Source organism: Coenobita brevimanus, chromosome 87 (genome assembly GCF_032717465.1).
Source record: "Coenobita brevimanus isolate Jiangsu-jjx chromosome 87, ASM3271746v2, whole genome shotgun sequence".
In the NCBI taxonomy this organism is placed as follows: Eukaryota; Metazoa; Arthropoda; class Malacostraca; order Decapoda; family Coenobitidae; genus Coenobita; species Coenobita brevimanus.
The window spans coordinates 9,933,749-9,954,283 of NC_137040.1; the positions used below are offsets into that span (position 1 = coordinate 9,933,749).

Genomic DNA, 20,535 nt, shown 5'->3' on the forward strand with positions numbered 1-20,535 from the left:
AGACGCAGAAGAGGCGGTAGGGTAGTGTAGGGAACGGTAAAACTAGGCCAGACTGAGGAGGACCTATAGTACACGAGAGGGCAGGGGGTACATGACACTGAAATCTACGGCTAATAAAAATGGGTCAGACATTTAACAATCAGCAAGAAAAACGTGGAGAATAACTATCGATGCTGAGGAGGTTATTTTCTCCCTATAAAAATATCCGTTATTGACACGGACGGAACACAGGAAAATATAATCACAAAAGCAAAGAGATCATAGAACAAATATCGGCTATAAGCTAGACGTAGCAAGAGACGTAAGGAGACAGAAAGGAGACACGGAAGGGAAAAGATGGGTAAAATTAGGCTGGAGAGAGATATATGAGAGGGCAGAGGGTACATGACACATCGTAACAACAACTAATAAAGACAGAACAAACAGCCATCAATATATCAGGAGAAAAGAAAAACCAGCAAACAAGAAATCTCACGTAAATTAATTACTAGAAGAACCAGAAAATGTTGACGGTAAAGACAAAGATGGGAAAGACGCGGAAGGGAAGAGTAAAACTAGGCTGGGTGAGAGAGATACAGGAGGGGACAAGGGTACATGAATGTGGGTGTTGTAAAGAGACAGGTGGGCACGGGCGGGCTGTCAGTGTGGAAGGGAGATCAGGTGGAGGTAATTGCATAACACGCCCTCCTTGCCCTCCCACCCTTCCTTACCGGACCCATCACCACTTCTTGACCCACGTGCTTATGCGTTTTTTTTTTTTTTTTTTTCATTCTTGCTACCACAAGACGATTTCGGTGGTCAGGTAAGACCTCTTGCACTTACGGAGTTAACTAATGTTAAATCTAAACTCTGAATAATCTCTCCTAAGCTGGATGAACTACCGTAGTCCACAGACAGAAAAAAATATTTTCTAAAGGCTCTCCCATGCAATAAAAGAGTTAAACTTACACCTTCAGCTTTCCCCTTACTTGTCTCTCCGTCCCTATCCCTTCCTTCGCATTTACCCACTCGTACCTTCCTTTAACTCCTTATCGTAGGCTGACGATTATTTTTACTTTATAAAACGTCAGGCGTTGTTAGAAGAGGGAAAGTTGTTCCGACTTCAGCCTTGATTCATTCCTACCCTCTATTTTGTTTTATCATCAGCACCTCAGTCTTTTCTGAAACACGTGATCCAACCACCTAAATCCTATGATACTCAACCGTTACCCTTTCCGTACAACAAACACCACCAAACGAGAAACATTAAGCTCCACGGTCCTTCATTTTGCCTCCAATCAAAATTAGCCGATATCTTTTCACCCTTCCTAACAACTCCGATCATGCATCCGATACCGGTATTTCATTATTGTTCCCATACCGCCAGACGCTTTCATTCGACTCTGGACAAAATGCTCGAATTAAAGGTTGTATTCACCGGTAGATCACTAACATCTTCACTAATAGAGGGCTTACCTAATTTGAGGGGAAAAAATCGTCAGGTAGTAGCAATGAAAAATTACGTCATCCGAAACAGTAAAACTAAATCATCCACCACGACTACCTCCCTCCTACTGTATATACACGAGGCTACTAGTTTACCCTCGATACATCCCTAACAAATCTCTACCCACCATTCATATTTGATCACACACACACACACACACACACACACACACACACACACACACATACATACACACACACACACACACAATCCTAACGTCTCTGACAACCTCCCATCTCTGTACAAAATCTGTCATGCCCAATGACTGACACAAACATAATCACGTCTCTTACATAACCTCTTATCTTTGCACAAAATCTGTCATCCCCAATAACCGATACACACACACACACACACACACAGAATCTAACCACACTCTTATATAAGCTTCCATCTTTTCACAAACTCCCTCCGTGTAATCCGCCAATGACCTACAACGCAGCAAGCCTAACACGACAAGGAAGCCCCATCTCGTCTCCCTCCGTATTTCAAAATCCCGGGCCGCCTTATCATCCTAACGCGATTTGTAGTGACATCCTTTCTTTGTGCTGGGGACGGCTGTTCTACTAAGCCACGGAGCAAAGGGATCTAAGCGATGTTTTTGTTTAACAACATGGATTCAGGAGATGCATCCTTGTTTCTTTCTATTCTTTGATATTCATCAACCATTCCTTTTTTGCCCTATGAGAAGCGTGGAAACCCGGGGCTCGTCTCATAGCCATGACATTTAAGGCGAGGTTAATCAGCCTCACTCACCCCTAAAAGACATTAGGTGAGCAATAAACTTCAACCATACCTTGTATGAAACCCTTAGGCCACATCCGGTTGACATGCCTAAACCCAACAGACCATGAGGCATCATTTGGTTACATGGTTACCATCCAAGGTCGGAAATGGCTTCCTGAATTAAAGGCAACTATCTAGCTTGTCACTCAGTGTAAAACACCCAAAGGTAGCACTACTGTACATCTCCATCAACTAGAAAAGGTCATTTTATTATATTCTTACAGCTTGCTGATGATTTTCTTCAGCTTACGAAGGCAACCAGAAAAGGTAATTTTATTATATTCTTACAGCTTGCTGATGATTTTCTTCAGCTTACGAAGGCCTCCTGGCTATATCTAGTTTAACTTCTCCAGCTCGAAGTCTCTGCTATGCTGAATAAGATCGTCTGAAGAAAGGGTACTAGTTAAACTGACTCGAACAGAAAAGGTCAACTGCGAATTACTAGTAGACTGCCTACTTTGCTGTCAGTTATGTCACTATCCTTGGGGGAAATAATGGGTAGTGTTATAGAATATCACGACTGTATAAGTTGGTCGAAAATAAATAACTTCCTATTTTATTTCAGTCTACGGCGGACGATTTTATTCAGTTCACAATATCACTGTGGCTTCACAAATCATCGTAGGGTTCACAAAAACTATTCAGCAGCTACATTTTGCTTAGCTATGACATTCAGTCAATAATAGTGCTCATTGCTACGAGTATACCGCACCATATATCTTTGGGATATTACGCCAACGAAGGAAAGTACAATTCGGGTACCGGTATATATATATATATATATATATATATATATATATATATATATATATATATATATATATATATATATATATATATATATACTACAAGACTGCAGGAGCCATATGACTAAGCGCTGAGATTATCTTCAAAATGAGAAGCAAGAACCTGATTATAGTCAGTGAGAGAGAGAGAGAGAGAGAGAGAGAGAGAGAGAGAATCACAGCAGTACATCGATTATCACACATCAATAACCTTTTCATTGCAGTTCGTAAACATGGACATTTACAGTAGTTCAAGCTGACACCAAATGATCATGCTCAACTGAATGAAATTATAGTAGACAAATGCTTCTGATACTCTCAATTATCTCTAACACAAGACAATGTTTTTCAATCTATCTATTGCAAGACGCCATAATCCCATAAGGGGTGGCCATTTGACTTTGAGTTTTGTTTTACAGGGAGGGGAACTAACCCTCCACAAACCCACTTGCTGACATGTAGGGAGCACGGATGGTTTGGTTATATGGTTATCACCCAGCGCTGTAAATGGTTTCTTGGCATACAAGAAACCATTTGGCTTGTCACTCAATGTAAAGCCATCTGTAATGGAAAGAAAAGCAATAAGAAGTGACAGGAAAGATGGGAGAAACAGGATGAGAGGAGGGCAGGCAGAGAAAAAGAATGATAAAGGATAAGGAAGAAGTAGGCAGCACTACATCAAGTGAGTGGATGATGGTCGCCACCACCTACCACCCACAATGTTTTTGCTAGAGATAATCCTAGTAAAGTAGTTAGGGACCGAAAGTTTTTTGTTATATGCAATATCATTTAATTTTCATAGTAACAACCATACTTGTAATTAATGTATGATAACAAGTGGTATAAACTACTACAGTACTACACAGCCTGGTTTACGTCCTGATAAACAATTACCTGTAGTTTATCATTTATATTGTACAACTCTCTAGATTCGGGCTAAACTAATATTCTTTACTTTAGCTGGGGTAACCCTGTGTGGTGAGATATATCTATCAGAGTAGCTGTTTTTAATATTCTGGTGATTTCTAATCTGCATAAATGTAAACTTCACTAATCCATAAAAATTAGCCTGTGTACAATTCCCAGAGTATTCCTGATAATCATTGTTAAAATGTACCTTCTCCTTTTAGCTGATTTTCCTCTTCTTGATCAAGATATTGAATATAACCATGTAATGTAACTAATGGTACTGAATATATTCTACACAGATTTGGTCCGCATGAGGTCCAGTGGAGTATCAGACTTCAATAAAGAAGGGAGACAACAAGATCACTGTACTGATACCCCAAACTGACAGAGTCAGAAAGGGAAGTCTGTAGTAAGAGGGATACGGTACATATGAAGTCTAAGCCAGCCTGTATATACCAGGGGTGGCCAAACTTTGAACTAAAGAGTCTCACATGGCAATTCTGGGGTTTGGTATGTGAAAGGCACAAAATATGGTACCAGTATGGTAAATTATTTTTTATATACTGACTCTATACAGGGCTAATTTCACACCATTAGATGACATACAGCGGAATCTCCTAAATCACGGCTTCATGGTACTCAGCGCACACTGCAATTTTAGAATTCCGCGATTTAGAAATAACTAATCTTCTGGAGAAAATTACTTATGGGTCTGTCATCTCTGAAAAGCTGTTCCCCCTTACCCCTAAACCTACATCAGATTGGTCACCTTTGAACACTAACAACTTTCATGCTTGGCATGGGAGGGAAACACTGTGACTGGCTTATAGTAAGTGCTATGCCTGAATATGATTGGTCTAGTAATCGTCATGCTTGACTACAACTGGTTTATGCCCGGCTAGATGCGTGGACTTGAGGTAATGGTGGTGTGTATTACACGAGGCATCGGAAAAGCATCAGTTTTGATGGCTGCATCTGCAAATTTCATGTAATTTCCGCGATTTACGGATGTTACAAACTTGCATGATGTTGCTGAGTATTATGAATCCGCTATTAAGGCAAGCGTAATTTAGGGAATTCCACTGTAAATATTGTACCAGTATTTGCTTCCTTCTATGCAATTTAAGAAGAGAAAAATGGTTCTACATCAAATTACTATCCAGCAACCTGCACTGCACACTAATAAACCTTGAGTCAGTACTCGTATGTCATTCTTGCATGGGTTTCGACAAATACCTGGTACTGTACAATAAATCTTTAAGAAACTAAACTAGATGAACAGTCTGTCCTGAACATGTACCAGTATTGGTGGAACAACAAAGCATACAGGCCAACACGCTTACACTCTTGCATATTGCACTTTGTGAGCAAAAGAGCTGCAAGTGACTCCAAAACCTAACTTTATTCACCCCTGGTATATGACATTAATATATACTGTATAAATTGACATGATGCAACACATTCTATTAAATCAAAGGGCACAAGTTGCTCATTGGTGCCAATTTATTTATTACGGATGAATTTCCAACCCACATTCAGGGTAGGCTACATTATATGCAAATTGTGAGTTAACTGCTCCTCCAACGAACTATCATGGTTTTGTACTGACAATAAAATGCCCTAATTTCACACTTCAACAGATGACGAAAAACAAAAAGGTATTCATAAAGCTGTAACATACGTAAGATGCTTGAGCTAGCCTACACACAATTCTTCCTGTTGTGGAGCAACAAAGAGGTCTACTAAACCTTTCAATATAATGATGTCTTTTTAGCTAATTCTTGCAACTGCCAGATGACTTTATCCATTGGCAGGGATATGATATATACTTCATTAATCCCTTCACAACTGGAGGCCCGTCATTACTTGAATAAAGTCTCTGATGGAAGCCTTATTAAAAAAGTTAAAAATCATATATTTTGCTTAATGGTTTTCAGCTCTCTCAAACAAGCCCAACAATGACCTAGCAATAATTTAAACAACCCATAATCACTCATGGTCACACCACAAAAGCTTACACTAACAGGCCTACAGTAATGATGAATAAACAGACTCCATAGTCTCTTAACCCTTTCGTGTTTATCGGTGTGGTGCAAATTTCATGCACTCGTTACCAGTTGACGTAGGCTGCATCTGCGCACATTTCAACCGCACAATGCCGGTTGCGTCGAATGAAATGGCCAGTTTTTTTGGTTATGGAATGATTTTGCATCCATTTCTGGGCAAGAACAAAGCACTACTTGCTTCCCAGGGTATTCCTCTGCCGTGTTCAACCCACCCCGCACCCAGCGTCACCCCACTGCCCCAGTCAGTGTGCTATGAGCCTTGGTGGAGTGTAAGATAATTTCCTTTCGGACTCTGTAAAATCAGCCCTAACTGACTTACAGTAATTCTTTATAAACCAAAATGTAGCCAAATAAATTTCCTATTACTTTTTTTCAGTAACATTTACCATAAAAATTATATTTCTATGAGAAAAAAACTGAAAAAAACTGAAGTAAAAAAATAAAGGCAGAGCCAATTTACATTTGGCTGATCTTTTTTATAACACCATAAGCAAGTGCATTTATTCAGGATTACGGTGAAAAAAATTATGATTACTGAAGCATATATATGGGTGTGAAGATAAATTGTTTATGAACTACTGAGTCCACAGGAATAGTGTGGTGACAGGAGGGGGTCTCTCAGTGTGTGGTCTTGGGTGCCCAGGACAGTGTCCCAAGTACTCGCTTGCAGTTGGACGCAGCCAGTGTTGATTGGTAACAAGACAGTTAAGGACTCTTTCTTGGTTCCACTTAGTTCCAGAGCAAAACCCCTATAGTACAGGCCTGAGAACTAGTAGCTATATAATAGGCATTAGAGCTCGCTGATCAGTGTTGCTACTGGGTTTAGTCAAACTGTAACACAAGAACTATAATATGGAAAGACATCTTTCAATAATTATATCACTACCATCTCCCCAATTTTTTTTCACAAGGGGGCACCAACTACCCACTCTCTCAGTGTAATAGTATCTTCAGGTATTCTACATCACATAAAATGCCAAATACTTTCCTGAAACCCAGGAGACCATTTAGCAACTATGGTGGGTGGTGGCCACAGTAACCAAATGATGCCAAGTGGTCTACTGGGTTAAGGCACTTCAATTAGATGGTTCCAAAAATAGTTTTGCTTACACCCAAGGGACTGTTGGAACTTAATGCCCACATTATGTCACTATGGGAAAATCATGGTTTGAACTGTCTAACCCTCGACCCCTACACTCCTAAAGGGAGGAGGGAGGGGAAATAAAATAGAACAGGAATTTATTCCACACTCCTATAAATCATCATAATATGTCCACAGAACAAGTTGCAGTCCATATTACTGTAACACCTAACAAAGATAGTGGTAGTCCCCCACAAATCGGTAATGCCAACACCATGGCACGAAAACTGCGAAGCTGTGATGGTTTAGACATGTTGCAAAGATGAGCAAGGATGACTAGAAGATAGTCACGAATGAAAATTTGGAGGAAAGAGTGCACAGGAGCAGACCATGGGAGACATAAACTAAAGTTGTGTGTAAAGACCTGCAAGACAGGGACATAGCTATGGTAATATTAAGATACATAGAGAGCTTCCATCAGATAAAGAGACGTACCGGTACAGTCAATGGTCACTTGAAAAATGAATACATATTACAATACTAAACAAATAGTAAAAGAATAAACATTGCACCATCAAGATTCTAATACAAATTATGGGAAAGGAAAAACCAAACAAATCTCCACTATCACTGCAGAATCTGAGGAAACAAACCCCCAGGTAAGGTACAATCCACTCCCTCTTGCAATGTTACAGAAGGTTCCATATAGGCTACTGTAACGTTGCATGCAGGTGCTGGAGTCACCATAACCCTTTGCCAGCATACAGTGCAGTATACAGTACTGGTATTACTAAACAGAAAGGTAAGAGTGAGAAAAAGACAAAATACAAACAGCATCTTACCACATCATCTAATCTAATGAAAATCCGTTAGGCTATACTGAAGGAGTTAACAACTGAAAACCTGCCACAACAACTATTAAGAGCCTAGGTTCCTATGCCTTGGACTCCTACCATCTGGAAATAACATGTGTCAAGATCTACATGGCAGTCACATTAACATGGATTTATACTGTGTGCCAAGGTTTCATGATAATACCTCGCAGACTGGTGTGGGTATGAACTTGCAAAGTGTGGAGGGTATATTTCCGAAACTGTTCAGTAAAGCATTTGACATGTGTCACAAAACAGTACTGTGCAGAGTCATCAAATGGTACCTTTTAGTAGCACTCAACCTAGTAAACCAGGCTGCTCAGCCTGCCTGGTTTACTAGGTTGAGTGTTACTAAAAGGTACCATTTAATGACTCTGCACAGTATCGTACTATTTTGTGACACGTCAAATGCCCTCCTGAACAATTTCAGAAATATACCCTTCACATTTTGCAAGTGTAGAGGCAATGCAATGTAGATCAATAAAACTGGTACAAACCTGCACTAGCTACATGCATATCTGTAAATATGCTATCCTAAACCAAACTCATCAGCTGGATAAACATCATACAGCATATGCTATCTACTGTCAAATTATAGTTAGCTGATTTGAATATGAGCTTGAGGTCACATGCTTAACAGCCAATTCTTGCCTGATACGTGGAACAAACTTAAACAAAGCAATTATCCAAATACTTACGGTTAGCTGTAACCCATCAGTGTAGATCTGCTTCTGTATTAGCCAACAAAGCTCTAGTCAATCTATCATAGGCCTTAAGGTCTGAGGGTAAGCTGAGAGTAAAATTAAAATACAATAGCAAGAATATACAGTAACTGATAAGCCACAGTAACTGAATTTGCATGACATCTACCATGCTGTAAGAATCCCTGTCATTACATTACAAATGCAGTACTCTACCAGAACTGTTTCCCTGAAATGCTCAGCCAAAGAGGGTACAGGCATTATGGATGCTGTGATTTAATTGCAGTAAACAGCTGATTGTCACATGGTTAAAACGCCCCAGTCTGAGTGACAGCCTCACATAATTTAATCCTCAAGATGTGACTGGAGTATTCTGATTGTGAAATACCACGAAGGGGAGTTGACTGATCTTCAGACCTCTTACACCTCAAAGAGGGTAAAATGAGATGGGCTGCTGCTTTTAGTGCATCATCTATCTAGAAATCAGAAACTTTCACTATACAATATGGTGTCCAACTACATAAGTACCGGTACATACTGGTAATTTTCAACTTCTTCGTAATCATCCACACCATTACTTCCATGTAAGAGATAATGTGAGGTAAAATCCAGCAACATGAGAATGCAGAAAAGTGGGGAATTAAATGACCCAAGCATCTTACAGAGAGCACATGCTTTCAAGAATCCTGGCTCCACTTCACAGGCATAATCACCTGCATAATATTGTACAGGGTATACTGTACAATTTTCTTGATAGACAGACTTCACATATGTACATTCAAGGTATTCTGTTGAGTACCAGGTTTAAAAAGTTGTCCATCAAACCCAAGTAAATTCCCAATCCTTTGTCTTCCTATGCTTCATCAACTTACACAACCAGGTGTAAGTGATGGCAACCATCATTCATTCATGATGTGCTGCCAATTTCTTCCCTCACCCATCTCTCATCCAACTTCTACCTTTCCCTCATGTCATTTTTTAATACTGTTCTTTCTACTTCAGGTGGTCAAACACTGAATGACAAGCCATTGTTTCCTGCAACCCAGAGAACCATTTACAATGCTAGATGGTAACCATATAACCAAAAAAATGGGCTAAAGTGGAGCCTACTATGGTGCCCATTAAGTGGGTGAAGAGACCCAAGTGCATCGGTCATCCAGACACCAAAACTCCATTTATTTCACTGTGGTGAGACGCTGTCAACTACATGGGAACAACGGTTCACTGCACGGGATGGTCCTGCAGGGGCAGTTGCTTCCTTGCAGCTGATGCGTCTGCTCAGTCACAGACTGGAGTTCATCAACAACAACAACTTACACAACCTTAAAACTAACACTGTCTGCCCTTATCCCTCCTGATCATCCAACAGCTTGAACCTTACAGCATGAGTTTTCATATTATATATTCCAGCTATCACCTAACTGTTTATTCAGATTTGAAAACGAGCTTTAGTAACATAAAAGGATGTATTACGATTTAAATATGCATAAGTTTTCCAATTAGAAAAGTTTCCTGGAAACAAAATTAAATAGCTAATATGGAGACAGCCAAAATAAAATAAAATATGTAAACAGAGTGAAGAGGCAATACATACTGGTACGGTGATATATGGTGTCTGGAGAAAAGTTTTATAAGTAAAAGTACCATCACCCTGTCTCTTTTTCCAACTCAGTATTGGGTGAGGGATTAAAGAAAACCAGAAACATAATACTGTACAGGTATACATATATTCAAGATGCGATATGAGCTGAAGCCTTGGCACTGGCAGAGCTGCCTTCTTCATCCAACCTATCCCTCCAACCAACAAAACTTAACTCCTTCAACACCATGACATTACCTCTATTTATCTATCTATTGCCAGACGCCTTAATCCCATAAGGAACGGCCACAAACAAATCGCCTCCATGTCACCCTGTCCCCCCGCCATTTCTCATTTTCTTTGCCCTGCTCCCAGCTAACACCCCACTCTCTCACATACCTCTCCACTCCATCCTTTCACCTCATCCTTGGCCCCCCCCTCCCTCTCCCCCCCTCCACCTCACTCACATACATTTTCCTCATCAGTCTCTCACTCTCTATCCTCTCCACATGGCCAAAACACCTCAATGTGTTTCTCTTAATGCTTCCTATCACATCCACATCCACACTGCAATGCTCCTTCACTTCCTCATTTGTCAGTCTGTCTTACCATGTGACTCCACATGCTCAAGTAACTCATTTTCACTGCTCTCAATCTTGACTTCTGTCCCTCCAACTAAGTCCAAGCTTCATTTCCATACGTTAAAGTTGGTATCACAACACTGTCACCATACGTTAGAATTGGTATCACAATACTGTCATGTAGTAGCTTTTTCACTTCCATGCTCACTTCCCAACAAAGTCCAAGCTTCATTTCCATACGTTAGAGTTGGTATCACAATACTGTCATGTAGTAGCTTTTTCACTTTCATGCTCACTTCCCTATTTCTTATCACTGCTTTCAAGGAACCAGCAACTTTTCTTCCTTGTTGTACCCTTTCAAGCACTTCACCCTCTAAACTTCCATCCTTACTCATCACACTACCCAAGTACTTAAAGGCACTCACATTTTCCATTTCCTCCCCATCCAACCTCACTGTACGTTCACTGACTTCACTTCTATCGAAGACCATAACTTTACTCTTCTCTACATTCACCTTTAGATTCTGTTTCTTACACACTCTCCCAAACTCATCCACCAAGCCTTGCAGCTCCCCTTCGTCTTCACTTAACAACACAGTATCATCTGCAAACAGCAGTACAGGTATTTTCCAAACACTGCCCTCTCTCACTAGGGCTGCTCCAACATCCACTGCCCTAATTTGTATCTCTTTTATTATCCCATCCATATACAGACTGAACAATGGAGACATGAAACATCCCTGTTTCAATCCAACCTTCAAACAGAAAAATTCACTCAGTTCACTATCCACACGCACAGCAGCTTTAGCACCCTCATACATACTCTTCACAGCCTTCAACAACATCCCAACTACTCCACATATTCTTAATACTTTCCACAATCCTTGTCTATCCACCCTGTCATATGCTTTCTACACATCCATGAAGGCAACATACAACTTCTTTCCCTTCTCCAGAAACATTTCCACAGAAGTTCTAAGAATGAATATCTGATCTACACAGCCTCTTCCCTTCCTAAAACCTCTCTGTTCTTCTCCAACTAATTCTTCTGTTATTTCCCTAACTCTATCAATAAGTATCCTACCATATACTTTTCCTATTATACTAAGAAGACAAATGCCCCTATGATTACCACACACTTCTTTTTCCCCTTTTCCTTTGTACAGGGGAATAATTATGCCTGACTTCAAATCCTCCAGGACTCTTACCTTCCTCCCAGGCCAATCTGCACATCTTCCACATCCATTCTACTTACTATCTCTACCCCATGCTTCAGCATTTCACCACACTCCATCAATTCCTAAGGCTTTCCCCATTTCATTGCTTCCACAACTTCCATCCTACTGATTTCTTCCTCTCTTCTCACATCCCTCCATCTCCCAACCATTCCCCAGCCACTTATACTTGCATTACTTTCATTCTCAAAGTTCAACATTTCCTTAAAGTGTTCTCTCCATCTGCTCACTTTTTCTCCCTTCTCCACTAGTAATCTACCGTTTTTATCTTTCACTCCCCAACTAACTTCTTTGGCACCCTGTCTAACTCTCCTTACCTCTTTCCAAAACATTTTCTTACATTCCCTCCACTTTACACTCAAGTTCCATCCGAATTCCTCATCCACTCTCTTCTTACTCTCTTTCCAGAACATTTTCTTACATTTCCTTCACTTTACACTCAAGTTCCTTCCAAATGCCTCATCCACTCTCTTCTTACTCTCTCTTACTAAACGTTTCACCACAACGTGGTGGTCAGAAAGTCCACTCTCCCAACCTCTATATACAGTATTACACACCTCATCCTTTCATCAACACACACATAATCAATCACTGCTTTCCGTTCATTAAGTACACCACCCACCCTTCTCATCACTCACCACGTAGGCCTACAGTATACCTATGGATCATTTTGTGCCTGAAGAGGGTATTGGCTATCACCAACCCCCTCCCAGCACAAATGTCCACTAAAGCACTGCCATTCTTATCCATCTCTGCAAGCACACCCCACTCACCAACTACTCCATCCACCTTCACATTCCCTACTTTTCCATTCATATCTCCGATAAAAAACACTCTCTCATTCCTTTCAAATTTTTCCATGCACATTTCCACATTTGTCCAGAACTCTTCTTTCACTCTGCTTGAACAATCTTGCATTGGCGCATACACACACACAACTAACCACATTTGTAGTCCAACTTTCAATCTTACCCACACAATCCTTGAGCCAACTGACCCATACTCTCTTATATTCTCCTTCCATCTCTTACTCACAACAATACACATTCCTTCTTTTGCCCTCTCATTCTCACCTACTCACGCGCATATACCTTATCCATACTCCCATTCTCTCACACTCTCATCTCTCCATTTAGTTTCAGTTAATCTACATACACCCACTTTCACACCCTCAAGCAGCTGGAAAATCTCTGTCTCTCACCTCATCATTTGCACCCCCTACATTCCATGTAGCTATCCGTACCACATCCTTTGTTCGGTCCTTCACTGTCACCTTTTGGTTCATCCTGATCTGAGGCTCTTGGTCCTATTTTTAGTTACCGGCAGTTGTTTTCCGGGGAGGGGCACTCACCCTCCACCAACTCGCTTGTCACGTAGGGAAAACACATTGGTTGGTTATAAGGTTACCACCCAGCGTTGTAAATGCTTTCCTGGTTTATAGGAAATCATTAAGCTTGCCACTCAATGTAGAGCTACCCTACAAACAGAGTACCACTACACTTATATAGACATTATCTATATTCCATTATTTCACTCCTCAGACAATTTTATTCAGCTTTGGAAAGAGTTTTCTGACAGAAGGGGTCATCTATATCCTTCAATAACCTGCTGAGTACCAAAGGTCTTTCCTAATTACCATAAAATGGTCTTTGCAGCAGCCAGAATAATGAAAATTATATATCACTGAGTGAAGTGGTTCTCAAGGCAGGAAGCTAGACCTGAGCTACATGGCAAATCACCTCTCCCACCCTGCCATGGCAACATACTGGAGTGTAAAAATCCAGTCAAATTCTTACTGCACAGAACAGCACCCTAGTCATGGATCTGCAGGTTTCATATTAATGGCAACAATTATGGGATGACTGGCTATCATGAGTACCGGTATCAGTCTTTACTGCTCACAATTACATACTGGTTTCCATTCTAATTTATGCACCATTAAATTAATACTGGGTAAATAATATACTGTAGATGATGATGATGATTCTTGCCCCTAGCTCACAGGATCCAAGAAGAGACCTTTTGTAGAAGTCACACTTATTGTGTTGTGAAAATTTGTTAAGTACAGTACTACGATATGTTGCGTGGCATTACACTATGGGAAGTATGGATTGTAGCTATGTTGCAATTTATTATGCCCATATTGGTGCAGGAAGAAGAACTTCATAAGCCAGTGCCCTCATGGCAATGTGAACTCATGTCACACAGGTAATGAAGTTTCTGCAAGCCAGGAAACACTGTCTGACTGATGACTGACTCTGGATGACTGGAGGCCATGTGTGTACAGGCAACTTTTTCCATACAACTGGGGGGGCTGTGTTCTAAAATATAACAAAGTCTTCATACAACTAATAGCTACTGTACTGTAAGGTTGGAGAAACTGACACAACAGCTTCACACGTAGACCTAAAAATGTAAAGGTAAGTGCAGACACCATGAGTCACTTAGCCACAATGCTCATCTTTTTAACTTATGGGTTTGAACATTTGGCATGTTCTTTGTTTCTTTATTCATTTAATTTTTTACATGTACAACTCTGGACACAGGAATAACAGCCCATTCCTTTATGGCCAAAAGTCCTCATGTTTGCCACACACCTGTCATCTACCCCTGACCTGGCATACTGAGCCACTGTATCATACAGGTTACCACGGTTACTTTCATTTGCTGTTACTTACTCTAAGTACAGTACTCATTTTACCTACCAACCCACAAAGGGTGGAAGGACACCTGACCTGAGTCATGCCAGCTGCCTACACCAGGATTCAGACCCTTGTACAGTACTGCTAACAGCTTTTGTAGCCAGCTACACTAACCACTCAGTTAGGCCTACCCTAACAGTGGAAACAGCTACTGACATTTTTTTTTTTTTTTCAATTTTACTGTGGACTTAATAGTACCATAAAGCAAGCGCATCAAAAAGGCAATAAACGGTACATTGGGGCTTAAAATAGCGATAGCTATTGGTATGTTTGTTTACTGTATGTATCTGTTTTCCTGTTAAGGATGATCAATATATCTACCGGTATGTGGCCTCAGTATGGTACATCCTGGTATTATTCTTAGTGTTTGTTTTGTCTTAGGGAATCTACCATGTTTGTGTCACAGTTACAATAAAATATCAAGGGTAAATCACATAAAAACCCCCATGAAAGAATAGCTGAGAAGCAATGCTGTTGTAGAAATTAAACACTAGCTAATACAGTACAACCTACACTGCAAATACTGTAATGCGGTACTGTATATACCGGTACCTATTTCACCTGTAAAGTATAGTACTGTAATAAGTATCTGGAAGAGCATGATGCATTTAGATTTGACAATTATTACCAGTTTGGGGGAGGCGGTGGCTCAATCGGTAGAGAGGTGGCTTGTAGTCCTAATGGACCCGGGTTCAAATCCCGCTGGGGCAGGGAACAGTTTAAGGATTTGAATTTCATAAATATCAGACTTTACTAATCTACCAGAAGACCCGCCGACATGTCGTAAAAATACCCCCACTAGCCCTAGCATGTACTCAGTATGGACGGTGGGTGTTAGCGCCGAAGTGATGACATGTAGAGGTGTGCGGTACGTAGGAGAGCTACTGGGCCTTGAAAGCAGGCTGTGAAGCCTATGCCCATAGTCGGACACACACACACAATATATATATACTGTATATATATATATATGTATACACTATACATATATATTCACATTCACAATGGATATAAGGAAGGTTGCTCTGAGGACATTAGACAACCTACACTCTACCCTTCAATGTAACAGATTTGTATTAAAAAAAAAAAAAAAAATGGCAAGCTGCATACCTCATGCGAGGCACGATGGTCTGCACGAGCCACACTACAAGCCTCCAATGAGGTACCGTATAACTAACATCGGTTGTAAAACAATGACTCAGGGGAGGTACGGTACCGTGAACTATCGGTACCTTACAAATTATCAGCAAAGCTGGAGTTAGTATTGGCATTTGACAGCTGCCTGGATGTGACAAACTATTTCAACATCCAACAATAATTGATAAGCTTCTAGAATAGGTGTCCCCAAACTAATCCTGACCATTCCATCCATCCATCCATTGCCAGACGCCATGTATCCCAGACGGGGTGGCCAAGGGCTTCGAGTTAATTGTTTTACAGGGAGGGGTACTAATCCTCCACCAACCCCACTTGACGTAGGGATGCCAACAGCATCTGGTGTTCCCAGGCGGTCACCCATCCAAGTACTAACCAGACCCAACGTTGCTTAACTTCGCTGATCGAACGGGAAGCGGTGTACTCAACGTGGTATGGCCGTTGGCCATGTCAATAAAAAATCTTTGACAATCCCCACCCCCCAACTCCCAAAGGGAAGAAGTCCCCTCCTCTGAGTGTTGTTATAAATACAGGAACCTTTAGTTCCAGAATTATTTGCCTCCATTTAGCAATAACTTATAACAGCAAAAAATCTCGCTACATGTATCAAGGAGATTTTTAGTTACAGGAATATTTTGATTACTTTTAGGTACCGTAGTACCGTACGATAAACAATTATCAGTGATTATTCTGACTTTCCTCTTACAAAGAACATACGGCTTTGAGCATTTGGCCATAAAATATATCAGATATATGACCAACAACACACAAAAATTGCTACTTTGGTCATTCTGATGTTACCATATATACCGTACCTGTTTCCTCATCTCCCTAAGAGTGTTCAAGTTTGTTCTCACTGGGCATTTCTCCTCCATTTGGGAACCCCTGTTCTAGATACAGTAATGCTCTGCAATTAGTAAACAATAACTGGATGCATATACAGTATTTCAATAACTGCTTGGTACCGTATCATACAGCATACTACAAGGCTGCACAATAACAGAGGGTAATAAATGCTGGAAAATTGTTTTTCCCCACAGTCATTCAATGGTACATGCTCGACAGAGGAAAATGGAGCTGTTCCACAACTTTGGTGAAGTAGGCTATGATGTCCTTGCTTACCCCAGTGAGCCCAGGAATATCTCTTTTCATTTACTTCAGCTCAAGCAAGACATCCTGGATGGCAGCAATTAAAAATAATCTCAATATCCCTTCAACCATGGAGTCTTATATTTCATTGTGGTAGACAGATACTTTTATTCCGGTTAGGTATTTCCAGGCTGTATGGGATGACTGTACAGTGTAAGAGGTACTAACTAACTTGTGGAAACTCTCAAGACCTGGATACATAAACATGTACATCTGTTGCGGGTTACTGGTATATCAGCTACCCTTTAATTCCAAGCAGGTTAGGTCTATTATCTACATATATGAACTTTATTGCCAAATGCAACTAGGTAATGGCGACAGTCTGTGCACACTTTAAATTATCATATACGGTAAGATATTTGATAATATACGTGACTAATATTCACATTACGCGATAGGCGGTAAATTGCAAGCCTATCACAAGACTATTCACTGGTTTAATGGTTCAACTTTGTCAGACCGTGTGTGTGTGTGTGTGTGTGTGTGTGTGTGTGTGTGTCAAAAATGTGCTCACTCCACTTACTTTTATAATAGCTATCGCCACACTTTTTTAATACTTGTCAAGAAAATTACGTCATTCTAAACGCTAATGTCAATTTACTGCATCAATTTATTCCTTGGGCAGCTTTCTTTTTGCCGCTGCAGTTTCGAAATTGTCCTTCAACTACATACAGATCTTTACCGTTTACAAATGATTCCTACAGAACTGTATTCTTTGTAAGGATCAATGGTAACCAGGCCATACCAGAGGTTCTTTCCATTAGGAGAAATATTTGGTATATGATGCACAAAAAAATATTCGCCCACCTTTTATGTACGGTATTACAAATAAATGACCAACCGATTGCAAGAATGTATAACGTTGCTTGCTGATCAGGTTAATGACATGAGCCTTGTCCATTACATCCAACCATGGACCGGGACTGTCTGCCACAGCAACGGCAAAATCTGATTGTCATTTTTTTTTTTTTTCACTAAAACTGGTCACTTACCAACAACGATGAGTGTGGCCCAGCATACTAGCAATGTGATGTACGGAAGAGCCATGATGGTGTGCACCGCTGGTCATGGCCTCATGCACGCCACACCCGACCAAGGAAAAACAGCCACATTAACTGCTAGTGCTGGTGCTGCCTTGGGCCCTCCTGCTTGCTTCGCCACCATCACAATCACAACATCATAAAAGCTAAACACTAGAGCACCTCGGAAGCAACTTAAGCCTACGAGTCTCCTCTCACTTCGAATGGCATGGAGCTTTTTTAGCGGCCGTCTTGGTGCAATCAGATCGCAGCAGCCGGTAGATGGATCGAAGTAAACAGAGAGGAGGTTTCACATGACTAAGCGTAAGTAATCCAGACGGTGAGCGCGGCGCGGCCAGACTGAGCCTAGTGTCTGTCACGCTGAGGTGCCGCCGCCGCTCCCACATTCTACCCCCTACCTTTCCATTATTATTCCTCCCTTATCCAGCTTCCTTGGGCTTGATTCAACCTACCAGTATCTTAGTAAAGTCATGTAGGGTAGGATACAGTTATGATATCCATGTGACAATGAAGAATACAAGAAGTAACCATGCATGATAGTAGATAATGTGGTGAATGCTGGTATTTATACATGTTGCGGGCGAGTCCATGCGCCAGACAGGGAGGTAGTACTGACTGCTGCCAGCTGCTTTCATCACCAGTTGCCTTTCCTACTTCGTAATGTGGTAAGTCTGAATTTATTATATCTTGATGACCTTTTCCTTTTTTGTTATGAGCATCGTTGACTAAGAAGGCATTCCTCATTAAACGTGAAGATTCAAGTGGGGATATTCTTTTGCTGTTCATTTTAGTAATCCAAAATACATCATAATATCGTGTTGCTGTTTATTGCTTTCAAATTCTGTTAATAGAACTTTCAGCTTGAAATTGGCATGCTTAACCGTTGCACTACAAGGATTACACTCATATGAATAAAACTGACGTGTCAATATAATTATTTGACAGTAACAAAGAAAAAATATATATATTGAGAATGAATCTTTAATCCTGCACAGCCTGCCCTTCAGCTGGGTAGGCTGATGGGGAGGGTATTAATCTAGTTTACATGATTTTGGAGACAAATCTTAAGCGGTCCAGCCGTCCTTGAGGGGTCAATTGGAATGGGTTAAACAGGCATTATCCCTTGAAAGGCAGTGGTAAACATGACTGGATTTAGTGGTGCACAAAGAATGAATGTGGTGCCCAAGACTGACAACGGCAAAAGTGAAGAATATTGTGTTGAAGAATGGGATGTGCAGAAATGGTAGGCTGTAGTACAGTGCAATGAACTTTTAGTGGAAAATATACCAGATTGCTTGGATGAGTGGCGTTGTAAGTGATGAAAGGTTATGGCTACCTTTTTTTTTTAAAAAGTAGGGGTGACCGTATTGAGTGCAAGTTATCAATGAATCAGTGCACCGAGTGAGCGAAAGGAGTATGATGAATAACATATACGATTGATAATGTCTGTCAAGCGATGAGCTGGGTGAACCGAAGTACGATGAAACAAATAATAAGAACGTGAAAATACCCAATATTTGTTAATTATGGTTAAAATGCAGCATAGTTGCCCCCTGGAACACCCAGCCACCCCCACAAGGAATACAACATAGTGCCCCCATGAACTCCCGGACACCCCCACAAGGAGCCCACGGAGGAGCAGCAGCAGCGCCCCGGGACTCGGTGCGACAACGGCCTAAGTCAGCCCGGGCCGCGCGCCCCTATGGCCCGGAGACCGCCCGCCGTCGCCATAGCAGGAATACTGCACTACCTTCTGGGCGAGCCTTCACCAACCAGCTAAGGGGTGGAGTTGCCTGTCCAGCTCCTGCCAGCACTCCAAAGGAGACGGCCCGTAGCCACTCCCGCCTTCCTCAGGAGACGGCCTGTAGCCACTCCCGCCTTCCTCAGGAGACGGCCTGTAGCCACTCTGATGGTGTCTTCCTCTTTGAGACGGCTTGTAGCTGCTCGCTTCTCGCTAAGGAAGCGGCCAGTAGCCATCCTGAGGGTAATAAGGAGACGGCCTGTAGCCACTCCCGCCTTTGCCAAGTGACGACCTGTGGTCGCTCTGAAGGTGTTCTTCTGGAGATGGCCTGTAGCCGCTCCAAACCCCTCCTACAGGAGTCGGCCTGTAGCCACTCCCACCTTCATCAATCAGCCTGTAGCTGCTCCAAAGGCATTCCCTCAGAGATGGCCTGTAGCCACTCGCCCCTCACTAAGGAGATGGCCTGTAGCCACTCTGAGGGTAATGAGAAGATGACCTGTAACCGCTCCCACCTTTGTCAGACAGCCTGTAGCTGCTCTAAAGATGCTCCCCTTGAGATGGCCTGTAGCCACTCCAAACCCCTCCTGAAGGAGTTGGCCTGTAGCCGCTCCCATCTTCGTCAGACGGCCGGTAGCCACTCCGAAGGCATTCCCCCAGAGACGGCCTGTAG

At 41.5% G+C, this 20,535-nt stretch overlaps 1 protein-coding gene and 1 non-coding gene across 2 annotated transcripts in view; both read right to left on the reverse strand.

The window, feature by feature from the left end:
• The window catches only part of LOC145410993 (uncharacterized), a 406,180-nt gene extending 387,747 nt beyond the window's left edge, over nt 1–18,433 (reverse strand). Inside the window, exon 1 of the mRNA XM_080281052.1 lies at nt 18,077–18,433. Coding sequence (XP_080137178.1) covers nt 18,077–18,131 — 55 coding nt within the window. The 5' untranslated portion in view covers nt 18,132–18,433. The remainder of the gene's footprint in view (nt 1–18,076) is intronic.
• LOC145411061 (5S ribosomal RNA) lies at nt 16,263–16,381 on the reverse strand. The gene has a single exon (XR_013899356.1). It is a non-coding gene; the product is annotated as a 5S ribosomal RNA (ribosomal RNA).
• Nucleotides 18,434–20,535: the final 2,102 nt, after the last annotated feature.